Source organism: Mercenaria mercenaria, chromosome 9, assembly GCF_021730395.1.
Source record: "Mercenaria mercenaria strain notata chromosome 9, MADL_Memer_1, whole genome shotgun sequence".
Taxonomy (NCBI): domain Eukaryota; kingdom Metazoa; phylum Mollusca; class Bivalvia; order Venerida; family Veneridae; genus Mercenaria; species Mercenaria mercenaria.
In genome coordinates this window covers 40,086,906-40,102,554 of record NC_069369.1, presented here as the reverse complement: position 1 = coordinate 40,102,554, position 15,649 = coordinate 40,086,906, and the positions used below count along the sequence as shown (strand labels likewise).

Here is a 15,649-nt window from a genome sequence, read left to right as displayed (position 1 = left end):
TATACTGAACATTTATAAACATTTAAATAATGCTATATGTAAAACAGCGATTTGTAGTTAAATGAAAACATTGTTTGGACTTGTATACGAAGGAATATTACTAGGGTGCAGCCCAAGTGATATAATAATACGCATCGTAAACCAATCAAACTAAAATTATTTCAAAGGCACTTCATAAATTCTTGATGTTTCATATACCTCTAGTAATTGTCACGCTTTTTATTTTTGAACAGTGTATCGAACTAAAACGCTTGAATGAAAAGTCATTTCAGTAACCGCCCAATGTAGCTTTCGTTTACCGGAATATATGTTATACAGGTTAGAAAAAATTAATTATTTAGTTATTTATTTAATTATTTATTTAAACAAGAAGATCGTTCGAGTCGCTGAAATATGCAGAGTCACTGTAAAATTCTTACTTAAAATTACTTACAAAATAATAAATTAGGCCTACTCGTTGACATGTTTCAGTAAGTGGTTTTTGAGACATGTTTGCTTGGATGTGCTCTATGCTTCTGAAGGATCTTCTTAAAGGTTTTGTTAACTATAACTGTTGCAACGTCAGTTCAAAAGTGCTGCCGCGACTTTGAAAAGTCTCCACGATCTTGGATTCAATATTGATATATTTTCAGGTTCTTTATGACGATATAACTATAGTTTAAACAATTTTAGAGACGCTGTTTTATTGCTGTAACCGCTGATTCTTTTTCCCGAATCCACAGTTCATTTAAAAATGCTTCTGTTATCAAACAGACAAATACACCGTAACCGCGGATCGAACTCGCGAACCACCGATTCATAGTTTTAAGTTAAACCTATAGCGCTAACAGTGCGAACATTGAAATCAGTACCAAAATATTTTCATGATTTTATAAACCCAACTCAATAAATTGTAACAAAACTTTATTAAAAAGAATTTCTTTCATTTTCAAGATATAATTAACATATAATTGATAATAAAGTTTCTTAACTCTAAATACGATCATTCGTACGGGTATATATATTTATCTGAATTTCCATGGGCAAACTGACAGTTTCATAGGGAACTCTATATGACAACAGTAAAAGTTACAGAAATAGATATCTTAAATATCTAATTAACATAACTATAAAGTATGATATTGCAACAACTGATATCGTGTTTGGCTGGCCGATATATAGACTTACATGGCAGAATAATCTCTGGTCAGTAGTCTGTGCTATTGACGGGCTATTGGTCAACACTAAATTTTGATGTTCTAAATGCAGTAACTTTGAAACCCAGAACAATACTTTTGACTGTTGACCAGCAAGTCATCCTAAACAAGTGATATAAAAACAGTTTTTTACCACTGTAATTTTCAATCAGTTCATATGCTTGTTTTTCATGTTATCCTTGACTTACTTTTAATTTAAAGTTCCTTGTCACAAACCGCTGTAATATTCAACAACTTCATCAAATTGCTCTACTTAATATTTTCTGGTCGTCAGGACTCGAGAGCTAAACTAGCTTTCTGAATCCTGTCGTCGGCTATGAACAAATATTCGTAATAAACATACTTACATTTAAAGATAAAAGGTTATGCCAATTAATACATTTTATCAATGTTTGACGTCGCTTACTAAAATGAAATACAATGTAAGTAAAGCTTTGAAGTTAAGACTTGGTCAATATGTTAGAAAAAATAGATTTTTATCTTTCGGCAGCAAAAAGCTACATGTGATAAAAGAATATTACATTTGTGACCTTCCACTTTGATCTATTAAAGTCGGCAGAGCCTGCATTTATATTGTATTCAACTCTTCAATTAGTATGACCATGTATTATCCTTTATGTAAATTAATCACTTTAATTCCTACAAATTAAGTCGTCGTATACATTTAACTTTGTGTTGTTATAAAGTTTAATTTCTAAAGTAATTGGAGGATATATATTGCCTATGAATTATTTAGAAATATCTACATAAGACTCACATATTCCATTTCAAGAGTATTACCTTGATAATCAATAACATCTGAATCTGCTTATGGTTATTATTTCATTTAAGGTATGGATAGAAATAGAAAACAGAAACTTTGCGGTGAATTTTCATAAATTTGTTCCTGTAAAGGTGTGGCGAAATTGACAAACTCAGTATTAAATGAAGAAACGGTTGAATTACTCGCTATTTATGTATCATTTCATTCATGATAAGTCTGTCTACAGTTTTCAAGTACACCTGGGATACATCAAACAAAAGAGTAGTAAATACTTCTGCTTGATGTCATTATAAAGTTATTACATATAGAATATTTTGAAATGGGTATACTATTGTCTGTGCGATTTATGAAATTTTGGTATTTTTCTATGTTTAAACAAATAGGAGAATCGCGTAGTCACCGTACATTGTTTATTAGGTGGTTGGCAAACAAATGATTTAACACCGTTGCGTATGAATCAGAATTTTAATTTATAGACTTGTTGCTCATATGGATTCAAATTCAAAAGATTGAAATACTCAATCTTCAATTTTGATCCAATATCTTTTTCAATGAATAACACGTTAAATGACTATTATTTTAATAAGCGGACAGTAGTGATTTTCACAACCTGTTAGAAAACAGTGTAAGTAAGCGTCATAATAATCCATTTTAATTCGAAATAACATAAAAGTAATCAATAAATTGCTTGTTTATAACCTTTCCATTGATCAAAAAATTATGTTATGAATTGTGTTTTAGAAAGTTAGACGTTAAAAAACATCAATGTTTACAAAAAACATGGACGTCGGCTATCTTGCCTCACCGATCACTTGTCTTATCAGTTCTAAAATAGAATTGTATACAAACACGATCTCTCCTATACACTTACTTGTAACTTTGCATACAGTCTCGGTAGCGAGAAAGCTAAATCCGTCATCCGATTGGACGACAGTCTCTGTTTCCAAGGAAACACCTGCCGCTTTCTTAACTGTATGAAAATATCAAGAAAGACAATAAAAGTATACAGTTATAATCTGTAAAAGGCACATCATATGGGTACAACGCGAAAGTACTCCAATATTACGTAGATATAAAGTAGAAATCCAATTAGTGTCTAGAAAATTGCAAACCGTGATAATATCATGGAACAAATCTAAAACATTATTATTCATAGATCATATAAAATTGTCACTTCCAATTATGTTCATCCCCACAAGTGATAACAAGCAATGGATGTTCTCGAACAACCTGGGCATTGTGATCGGCAAGTACACAATTTTTTGATAAATTGCGAAGTAATCTACTCCACTGTCAGGTAGATTCAAACATATACAGTCTAAATAATGTCACAACTGTTGGATGTAAAAGAAGTACTAATATGGAGATTCAACAGTCTCTCCACGCAGTACAGATTATCAGGACGTTCAATTTCTCTGGCATTGCTTGTAAAGATTGTAAAGGTGTGCTGATTCAAATGAAATCACATATTTACCAACTAAATACATTGGCATAGCCCCACCAAACCATTTCGCATACCAGAGTCAACCTGGTACCACAGATATTGAGAGCATCTATGGTGAGAATTGAGTGGTTTACTAGTCCATACTAATGAGTCCTACATGTAAGAATTCACAATTGATGGACTAATGTACTCAGGTCATAAGTACTAATTTTGCATGAATTAATTTTTCTTGCTCAAAACTTTTTTTTAATTTTTTTTGTAAGATTAGAGCAAAGTTCAAAACATAATCTTTATGATATTGGCGGAAAAAGTATAACTGTCAGCTATTCACTTGATTATTGACAAGCCAAATGCCTCTTATTTATATGCTTTTATTGTATATATTATGTTAGAGTTTTCAGCTAGACACATACCTACATCATAAACATATTACATATTTAATTATGATTAATCGTGTTTGGGTGAAATGAAACAAAATTGTTACAAATGTTACACTGTAAGTTAAAGGTAGTGAGCCATTAAATTGTGAAATACAGATTTAAATGCTTTCATATAAATTTCGATAAGCGAGACAAAAACTAGAGCTAGAGTATGAACACTGGTAAAAGATACGATATACACGTGTGTTAGAACACATCACACTATAGAGTAGTACTAAAACTTTAAATTATGAAAGCAATTAAAAAAGCGATATAATACATTAAGCTTGATTTGATCATTTTGAAGCATGTTTTTAGATTTTCTTAACTTTTAATTTAATCAGTCCCTTCTGTAGATAGCTTAAATCCCAATTAATATTGCAGAACAACTTCAATCAAAGTTGTCATACTATATATAGATTTCTGGTCGTCAGGACTCACGAAGCTGAATATCTAGCTTTCTTGAATCATGTGCGTCGGCTATGATACTAAATATTCATAATAAACATACCTTATATTTAATGATAATAAGGTTATGCCAATTATATCATTTTATCACATGTTTGACGTCGCGGGAGTGAAAAAAAAAGCCATTGTATAAAATTGATAATACACTAGTGTAATAAAGCTTTGAAGTGTAGGAGACGTTGGTCAAATATAGTTAAAGAAAGTAGATTTTTTATCTTTCGGCAGCAAAAAGCTAACATGTGATAAAAAGAATATTACATTTGTGACTTTCCACTTTGAATCTATTAAAGTCGGCAGAGCCTTGCATTTTATTATTGTATTCAACTCGTTCAATTTAAGTATGACTCATGTATTATCCTTTATGTAAAATTATAACACTTTAATTCCCTACCCAAATTAAGCTCGTCCGTATACATTTAACTTTGTGTTGTTATAAAGGTTTAATTTCTAAAGTAATTGGAGGATATATTTTGCCTATGAATTATTTAGGAAATTTCTACAAAGACTCACATATTCCATTTCAAGATATTACCTTGATAATCAAATAACATCTGAAATCCTGCTTATGGTTATCATTTCATTTTAAGGTATGGATAGAATATAAAAAAAGAAACTTTGCGGTGATTATTTTATAAAATTTGTATCCTGTAAAGGGTGTGGTGCGTAAATTGACAAACCTCAGTATTAAATGAAGAAACGGTTGAATTACTCGCTATTTTATGTATCATTTCATTCATGGATAAGTCTTCTACAGTTTTTCAAGTACACCTGGGATACATCAAACAAAAAGAGTAGTAAATACTTTTCTGCTTGATGTATTTATAAAGTTTATTACAATATAGAACATATTTTTGAAATGGGTATATTTTGTCTGTGCGATTTATGATAATTTTGTATGTTTACTATGTTAACAAATACACTTACTTGTAACTTTGCATACAGTCTCGGTAGCGAGAAAGCTAAATCCGTCATCCGATTGGACGACAGTCTCTGTTTCCAAGGAAACACCTGCCGCTTTCTTAACTATGTATGAAAATATCAAGAAAAGACAATAAAAGGATACAAGTATATATCTAGAAAAGTGCACATCCTATGGGTACATATCGCGAAAAGTACTCCAATATTACGTAGATATAAAGTAGAATATCCAATTATGGTCTAGAAAATTGCACAACCGTTGATAATATCATGGAACAAAATCTGCAAAAACACTTTTATTCATAGATATCATATAAAATTAGTCCTCCAATTATGTGTCATCCCCACAAGTGATAACCAAGCAATGGATGTTCTCGAACAAGTCCTGGGCATTGTATCGGGCAAAGTACACAAATTTTTTGATAAATTGCGAAGTAATTACTCCACTGTCAGGTAGATATCAAGACATATACAGTCTAAATAATGTCACCACTGTTTGGCATGTAAAAGAAGTACTCTAATTATGTGAAGATGTCAAAACAGTCTCTCCACTGCTGTACAGATATCAAGGGACGTTACAATTACTCTGGGCATTGCTTGGTATATAGATTTAAAGCGTGGGCTGATTTCAAATGAAATCTAATAGTTTAACCAACTAGAATACATTTGGCATTAGCCCCACCGAAACCATTTTCGCATACCAGAGGTCTACCTGGGTACCATCAGGATATTGACGAACCTCTAATGGATGAGAATGAAGGCGTCTACTAGTCCAATATCTAGATGAGTCCTACATGTAATGATATTTACAATTGATGTGCTCACTTGTACCCTTCAGGTCATAAGTACTAATTTTGTCATGAATTTAATTTTTTTCTTGCTTTAAAAACTTGTTTTTTAGATTTTGTTTTGTGAAGATTAGAGCAAAGTTCAAGAACATTCAATCTTTATCGAGTATTGTGCGGAAAAATGATAATAAACTGTCAGGCTATTTCATCTTGATTATTGATCAAGCCCGAAATTGCTCTTCTTATTTTATATGCTTTTTTATTGTATATAAATTATGTTAGAAGGTTTTCAGCTAGACACATACCGTTTCATCATATGACGATATTACATATTTATATTTATGATATTAATCGTGTTTTTGGGTGAAAATGAGAAGCCACAAAACTTGTTACAAACGTTTAACACTGTAAGTTTAAAGGTAGTGAGCCATTAAAATTGTAAAATATTATCAGATTTAAATGCATTTCATATTAAATTTTCGATAAGCGAGGACAAAAACTAGAGGCGTTAGAGTATGACACGGGGTAAAAGAATACGATACTACACGCGTGTGTAGATACTACATCACACTATAGAGATAGTACCTAAAACTTTAAATTATGAAAAGCAATTAAAAAAGACGGAATATAATACATTAAGTCTTGATTTGATCATTTTGAAGCATGTTGTTTAGGATTTTCTTAAACTTTTTATATAATTTCCTTGTATCCCTTCTTGTAGATAGTCTTAATCCCCAATTATACTTGGATTATTGCGGGAAGAACTTAACTCAATGCAAAAAGTTGTCAAATACATGATTATTGTATGACATCGGAAAATGTTTTAAGTATAATAAAATAAATTCAGATCCACTATTTCAGCTGAAATTTAGATACTAGTATAATGCTATTTCTACCAGATCACACATCATATATAAAAAAACAAGAAAAAACTCAATGCATGAAATTTGAAATTACAATGAAATGACTTATCACTAAGTTTTTAACCATACAGTTACTTCATTCTGTCTATTAACTGATGTAATACAGGTGTACAGGTTAATGTAGGGAAGGATTATTATTTGTGTCATTGATTGATCTCGAGTACTATATCTACACACTATGAACAAAACCGTCTTGTTTTTTGTCGTACCCTAGCGTCGTTATCTAGTGCGTCGTGTCGTTTGACGTTTTCTCACATATTCAATCGTTCGCTTGCTCCTGGTATCGCATTGAATGTTAACAACGAAAGCTCCCAGGTAACAAGTATACGTTTTATTTTTCCTTCTCGTGACCAGGAGATACTTACTAGAGGCTACGATATAATATTTCGTTAGTTTGTTAGTTAGTACGAAGTCAAGAGATACGAGATTATGTCTCGTGGCCACGAGTTAAATTTGTCACCTCGGAACTAGCTTCAGTACTTTTTTGTCTAATCTTTGTATTTGTGTTAATTTTAGGATGCAAAGATTGGTGTTTCTTGCTTTCGTGGTGCACAGGGCGCTAGCAGGTAAACTATGATTTACATACATATTTATAAACTGAACAAATTATTAAAACATGTATACCTTCATTTGCTTTTAAACCTACATAAACCAATAAACCACATATTTTTTTGTTTACATTTGTTTCATTTTTTATCGCGGGTAAGTATATCAGTGCAATTAAACATAAAAACGGTGACTATAATAATTTCAGAATGACACTAAAAATCAAGTAGTACATCGTAAAAAATATTTTCATAATGACATATCCAAATTTTAGAAAGATCTTTAAATAGATTATGGCCAACTAAAACAAATACTGCATAACTGCAAGCGACAACGAAAGTCGTCGAGATATTGTGGGGTTCTGTGTTGTGCACATTTTCTGTCGTAGATGTTTCCCCTGTGAATTTTGACGATTCTTTTTTTTTTCAATCTTACGCCAACTCATCAGAATCATACACCATTGAAAGAGCTCGTGAATATCTCTAAATTTTGTTTTAATAATCTCGAGCACTTTTGAATGAAACGTCAAAAAAAAAGCCGTTAATAAAGGTATATTTTGCTTGAAAAAAGGTGTTTGTCACTTCATTTTTTATGTATGTTGAAACTTATATTACACCTCTAAACTTATTATAGGTAAGTAAGCCAAGCATACCTCTTTATTGGATTCACTCAGAAGTATTGCCCATTTCTCATTCAGAAAATTACTTTTTTGTTCAGGTTCATATCAACGCTTTTTAATGATGCATTATACTGCATAAATTATATTGCATAAATTGATGTTGGACCACAAAACATTAAAAAAGAACTGCATGTGTGACAATATGTACTGCTTATTATTGAAACTGGAAGTATAGTGTTCTTAAAAATTAGCTATTATTAAGCAGGTCAATGTTAGAAAACGTTCTCTTAGTATTATTTGAAATAATTCTGAAATTAAGTAATTTTTTTAATAATGACCAAAAAAAAAATCAACAGTAAAAAATTTAGACATATTTCTCAAATTACCATTGTATTTCATTTAATGACACCATGTATAATCATATGCGCCAGACCTTTTGAATGAAACCGTTGAAGTAACAAGATGACTTTACTTCCTGAAAAACTTAGTTCAGGAAGTAGGGAAAACCCTATCTGAACAAACTGTACAATATGACCTGTTTATTTATTTATTTTTTTTTTTTTTTTTATTTTTTATTTTTTTTTTTTTGTTTAATTTCAGTCGCCCCAGTATTTACCACACCGGACCCAAATCCTGCAAACGCTGCTAATAAGATATTAATGAGTGAACTAAAGAAAGGAGGCGACATAGTTCTGACGCTAGCAGCCACCGATGCGGACACCCTGGTAGCGTCCTTGACCTACACAATGGATACTTCGGTAAGTTATGTATTTTTGTATCTGGAAAACTATGTTTATAAACAGTAAAACGGTTTTAGTAAATACTTAGGTAAATAAAATTATTGCCGACATTGAGCAAATCAAATAAATCAAAATGTAAGAAATGTGATTATTGACCTTTCTGTTTCAGTTGTGATACATGTAGGTTTCTCGAAATTTAAAACAATTGTTCACTATGTTGTCCAAATTTTCAAAATAAATTTAATGGTCTAAACTCTCTATTAGAAGAGATACATAATGCGAACATGTTGTCGCATGAGACAAGGAAACGTTGTGAAATTTTATTTTTTTCTTCAAAGTCCAATCTTTCTGATGGTCACCTAACATTTCCATTATTATTAACAAATCTAGAGGTTACAATGAAACTTGGCGAGAATAGTTCTCTTCATGAATTCTCGGATGAGATGGAAACAAGGTCATCTTGGATAAAAAAAAATATGTCACTAAGACAAATAATTATAAAAGAAAATACTTGATCTTCTCAGAACTTTGTTTGTTTCTGTCAGGTCAAGTTCGGAACAGTGTTATCTAGAGCTAAAAGCTAGGTCACTAGCTGAATTTATAGAGACATTTCGTTAACACACATGATACCATATGTTCTAATTTACCTTTAGGCCATACCAAATTGATTAATAGTTCTTCGGAAAATTTTCAAAAAAAATAGGAGCGGGCGAGCGAAATTTTTATTTTATTTTTTTTCTCTCAATTTTGATTTTTTTCAGAGGCGGGTAGATTTTACATGGAGCGAGCGGGCTTTTTTATTTTTTTTCCCAGCTTGAACCCTTGAGGAGGCGGTTATGATTATATATAAAGTTAACATTTCTTTAGAAATAACACAGAAATCAAACATTTACAGTGTGGGTAACACAGTATATAGCTTTTCTATATGTTTTAAAGACTACATGAATGATTTTGCAAATAAATTCTTGCCAAAACTCACTGAATCACTTTATTTTTTTTATTTTGTAATTTTAATTACTAAGGAATGAGTGTCTTATTTTTAATTTTGATTTTTCTACATTAATCTGAAGACGTGCCTATTTAATGGCACAGGATGAGGAATATTTAAGACAAAACAGGCACATGATTGTGTGGAATAACATTTCTTCTGAAACACAGTTAGATGGCTTTGACACATGAACAAATTTGTGCCCCTAGTGGAACTCCAACCCATAGAGGTGAGGGGAAGTAATAAACCACTTGACCAGTGAGACCAAACGGAGTTGGGCAAACAGATGCTTCGACATTGCTCGAATCCCTTTGGAATAATTTCTTAACAGATCATGATCAGGCTAGCTTAAGCTTTTGTGGTAGAGATTCATTTCAGGCAAAAATAATAACAGACGGACAAAGAATGATCCCAATATGGCCACCCTTAAAAGTGTTGTTTGTTGTGCTTTGACTGAACTATAAATTTAGAGTTGGGAAAGTCTGTTTTTTTTCAGTTTCTTTCGTTCAAGCAATTTACAGCCAATTTTAAATATATCCTGGCGTCATGTGTACAAACAGGCAAAACTGGGGTTACAAAAGGACATATTTTGTTAGAAATTATTTTCATATCAACACTACTTATTTGAAAAGCTAAATAATTTTTAAATTGACTAAATGTGTTTTGATAGAATATCTGACTGCTGTACTAAAGAAGTTACGTTCAAAAAGATTTGGGCCGAGACAATGTGATAGGTCGGTCAGGATCTGTGAACAAATATTTTTTTAAGATAGTAGTTGGCCTCAGCTTTGGGCTCTAGATTTAACATGCTGAATTAAACAGCTGATAACAAATGGTTTGAAAACTTTATATCTGAACAATATTTCCAAATATTTTTAACTGCATCCCCGTGCACGTCTTACAAGTCGGGCTTCATTCTTTTCACTGTATTGAACAAAAGTAGAATGTGCCTATTTCATTACCTACCGGCACATCGAAGGACACTCCAGATTTAAAACAAATGATGAACAACACCATAATTCCTGACTTTTTCAGTTTGGATCATCAGCTACATGACGCATGAAATCCGATCAATATCACTTTGACGCATTAAAACAGCGATAAAACCTGTTTTGCCGTTATTATTCCGGGCCGCATAATCGAAAAAAAAATTTTTTTTCGGAGATTTTTATGTACGTGCGGGCGGGTAATTTCTATTTTTTTTTCTCGGGAATGAATTTATTAATGCGGTAGTTCCGACGAACGGCATATCAATTTGGTATGGCCTTATACAGATTTGTCAGAATGTTTTTCTACATGAAATAGATGTGAAATTTGAAACTAGGTTACTTGATAGAAAACGTTTAAATTTAAAGTCAGTCACGCCTGAAAGCCACATTTTCTACCTGATCATCGTAAATTTTGTTAGAATATTTGTACAGATAACTCGCCAATAGCGGGTCACTATCTACACTTTTAGCATGTAGTGAAGTATGCCGAGACTTTCAGGATATCTAAAATTACTGACACTTAGAATTATTGCTCGCATTCATATATAAATGTTTGATTTATTTGAATCTATCTTTTATGTCTGAAGTTAAACCTGTCCAATTCACCAATAGGGGATCACTTTTGCCAATTGATTCTTCCCTTACTTAAAACAATGCCCGGACAAGGCTGAAAGCAGGGACAACCATCTTTTTGCTGCTCGCCATAAATCGATAGGCTGCTGGACACTTAGGCACTTGTTAAAATTCTATAGACCATAATTTTTCTACATGAACTTCACGAGACATTGTTACAATATTTGTCTATATTAAGTCTTGGAGAAATTTATAACTAGACTGAGGTACAAGTTTGGGTAACTATGTCAAGTGATATAATCCATTTTTAACCCTCAAAAGGCAATAATTTCTACCTGAGACACGGTTAAACTGTATTCCTAGATTAAATCTAAGATAATTTGGAACTTGGTCAACTTAGGTCAAAAACTTGGTCAATAGGTTGGATCTTGTAAAATGTTTTCTAACTCCAGATGCCGTGTTTTCTCACGGAGCTTCATGAAATCTTAGTCAAGTTTTGATCTAGGTCATCTTTGACCATAAACTAGTTCTCACCAGATCAGATCATAATGGAGTTAAAAACAAAACTAGGTCAGTAACTTTTGCTCACAAAATATAAATGAATATATTTCATGCCTTCATTTCAGTCAGTCGCAAAACTTTAAATAAGCTGAATTTGTTAGAAATTTTTGTTCAATTCATACATAGATTCATACTAGATTTTGCGAATATAACCTAAAGAACGTGGAATATTGCAGGCACAAGCAACAAAAGATTTGTTTGAAATACCAACAAATACCAACACCCTGAAGGTAAAAGCCGGAGTTATAGAAGGAACGTTTGATTACGATCAGACTGGGGCTACGAGGGAGTACCCTATTGAACTACAGTATGATATTTCATTCAGTGTAATATAAAGCACTTTCATTACTTTAGGCTCAATATAATTCCTACTTGTTCTGTATTACTAAAGTGCTTCTATTGTGAAATTTTGATACAAGCAAAACTGTATTATCTGCACTATAAAGTACCAGTTGGTATTTCATTTTATTATCGGCTTGTTAAAAGTTAATTTTTTACCATAAGTAAGCTGACGAAATCATATGAAGCAGGTTTTTAAAGGGTAAAGCAATGACATTAGAATAAATCCTAAATGTTTTGTTGTGCAAAAAGGTATGATATTATGTCTTAAACCGTTTTCATTTTCCACTCCACTGTGTAATTGCCAAGGGAAGTGAACTAATAGATATCTTTGTTTGTAAGTACTAGCCTAAGACAAGAATTGTCATTCTTTGCGGATGACAAATTTAAATTTAATGCATTTCTACCGTTGAAAATTTTAGGGTCTATCTCTACATTACTACAATTACATAAAATAATATCAATATAATTATGTAGAAAGTAATTTGTTAACAGTGACATTATTTTCTTGGAAAACTGTACTAATTTTTGGCCTTCTTTGTTTTAAATTATTTGATTATGAATTGTACAAAACGACTTATTTGGAAAAGATACTTTCCTGCTTTAAACTTTTGAATACGTATTTATTAGGGTATCAGATGGCACTGACACTACATCATTGACAACAAAAATATTGATACAGGACGTAAATGACAATAATCCAGTTTTTTCCGGATTAGAGCCTTATACCGGCAATGTGCTTCAGTCTACAACTGGAGGTATGTATTATTTATTTAACCTTTGCTGGCTGCAAGTGATTTTGCCTTTGCTACCATGATGGGGCGTGCACGGACGTGCAGACTGATCTTGGTCTGCACTGTTCGCTATTTAGTCAGTAAATTTTCAGTGAACACCCCTTTGAGTAATAAGTAGTGCTGCAGAAATTGAATGATGGGCCATCCCATTAAGAAATTTAGCATAAAATTTATGATTATCATTCTAACGTCAGAAATCAGTGTGTACCAAAGTGTGATGCATTGAGCTTTTGCGCTTTGGTAATTTCTTGTACCTGCGGACCTGCAAATCAAAACTTTGCCTCGGTGCGGATGACCTAGTCTGCTGACTTTGTTTCGTCATTGAGGTATCAAAGTTTCATCTAATATACCCACTAAAAGTGTTACCAAATCCATCAAATGATCAACAACACAAATGGGAACATCAGTGAAAGAGAGACAGTCACATGTTTAATGAACTAAAAATGGGTGGAAAAAATGATAGATTTAGATTACTTCATAGAAATTCAAATCGTATTAGATCACACGGGGATACCTGATTAAAGGGCAATATCTTTAAAGGATGCTACTAGCTAAAGCTGGGGGAAAATTAATTATTGAATGTGGTTATTTACAGAGAAAAAAAAGCTATTAAATGTAATTAAAACATATTTTTGAGATATATTAGTGGCGTGTGCAAATACCACTGCTCAAAAAATTACAAGAATATAAGTAAACAAGTATACAGGTAATGTTGAATAACAAAAACATAAAACTTGAAAATATTCGTTTTTCTATAAAGACAGGCATTTAAAACATCTAGAAATTGCCGGCCCGGTAGTCTAGTTACTGTTAGTTACTTTGTCGAATCCCGGCCCAGGCACTTGGATTTTCTGAGATACCAAATGTAGAAACAAGAACTGGCCTCCAAGGTAAACGACTTTGCATGAATCGGTCCTACACACCGAGCACGTTAAAGGACCACATTATTTATTCACAAAGAGCTAGACTACGTTAGCCGGACATGCCTGTATCTAAGATACTCTCTTTGGGGGCTTTCTGTCGTTCTGTCTATCAGGCCCCGTGTTCACAAAACATTTTCAGTCTTAGCTGAGTTTGATTATGAAACTTAATATGGCATTTCTATCTAAATAGCATGTTTAAAACTGAATTTCAAGTTGATACTGACTATTTTCAAGTGGCTATTCAGTATTCATGGTCAGTATCAGTTGGAATTTAACCTTGAAGATTTCGTAAAATTGGTATTAAAATTTCAAACTCAAACACAGCTGAGATCGAAAAATGTTTTGTGAACACGGGGCCTGGTCATTTTGCTCTGTGCTTGTTTGTCATTTTGCTCTGTGCTTATTGGTCATTTTGCTCTGTTTGTACTGGTAGAGGTTGAATCTGGCGCCCTGAGTGGCTGCCTTTGTATGAAAAGTGCATTTTAACGCTTTTGTCAAGAAAAAGGAGTTATATAAGTCTGGTAAAAATAATGCTCATAGTAGAAGTAGTGGTCTGTCTCTGCTGGTTTTCGAAAAATTACCTGATGACATTCTTTGTTAATTCTAGCTGTCTTTAAAGCTACTTTCCACAGTAAAATTAATTCCGTTACAGAAAAAAAAAAGTTCTGCTTGCACGTGGTCAACTTTTTTTTTTCAATTTCGTTGGTCTGTTCAAAACTGTAAGTAAAAGGTATAAACGCTTGCAATTCCATGGTAGATAACAGTAGGTGAAGTGAGGCGACAGTAAAAAGTTTTCCCGTGCCTGAACGCGGTGCTGTTATTTGTCTGTTGGGAACATGGAGTATAATCATTTATTCCATAATAGAATTCCACTTAAGCCATTGCTGGAATGGAGTGGGGGGTGTTGCGGATTTCATTACCTTTCATGAACAGACTCAGTCAAACCTAGTCTGTTTTAGCTCACCTGAGCACAAAGTGCTCAGGATAGGCTATTGTGATCTCTCACCGTCCGGCGTCCTTCCGTCGTCCGTCCGTCCACAATTTCATTTAAACAACATCTCCTCCTAAACCGCCAGGCCAATTTTAATGAAACTTCATAGAGATGTTCCGTTGATAGTCTTCTTTAAAAATTGCTAAAAAATTGAATTCCATGCAGAATTTTGGTTGCCGTGGCAACCGAAAGGAAAACCTTAAAAATCTTCTTGTCCAAAACTGCAAGACGTACAGCCTTGATATTTGGCATGTGACATCATCTGATGGTTTTACATACACTTATATAGGACAAAAATCTTCTTGTCTGAAACCACAAGACTTAGGCTTTTGATATTTGATATATAGCATTGTCTTATGGTCCTTTACCAAGGTTGTCCAAATTATTACCCGGGGACGAAAAGAGAGGCCCCGCCTCGGGGTCCCATGTTTTACATACACTTATATAGAAAAAAAACTTTAAAAACCTTCTTGCCAGGAACTGCAAGGCCTAGGCTTTTGATATTTAATATGTTGCATTGCCTAGTGGTCTTCTACCAAAATTGTTCAAATTATGCCCCTAAGTTGAAAAAAGCCCCCGCCCAGGGTCCCTCAAGTTTTACGGTATTTACATTGGTATGTATCATTGCCCAAACAAGATTGTTCGAATTATGCCCCTGGGGTGAAAA

At 32.9% G+C, this 15,649-nt stretch overlaps 1 protein-coding gene across 1 annotated transcript in view; it reads left to right on the top strand.

Annotated features, from left to right (window-relative positions):
* The first annotated feature begins 225 nt into the window (after window positions 1–225).
* Window positions 226–15,649, top strand: part of LOC123546916 (protocadherin Fat 4-like) — a 52,642-nt gene continuing 37,218 nt past the window's right edge. The window contains exons 1-5 of the mRNA XM_045333564.2: window positions 226–318; window positions 7,436–7,485; window positions 8,685–8,842; window positions 12,112–12,242; window positions 12,905–13,032. Of these exons, the coding sequence (XP_045189499.2) occupies window positions 308–318; window positions 7,436–7,485; window positions 8,685–8,842; window positions 12,112–12,242; window positions 12,905–13,032 (478 nt within the window). The 5' untranslated portion in view covers window positions 226–307. The remainder of the gene's footprint in view (window positions 319–7,435; window positions 7,486–8,684; window positions 8,843–12,111; window positions 12,243–12,904; window positions 13,033–15,649) is intronic.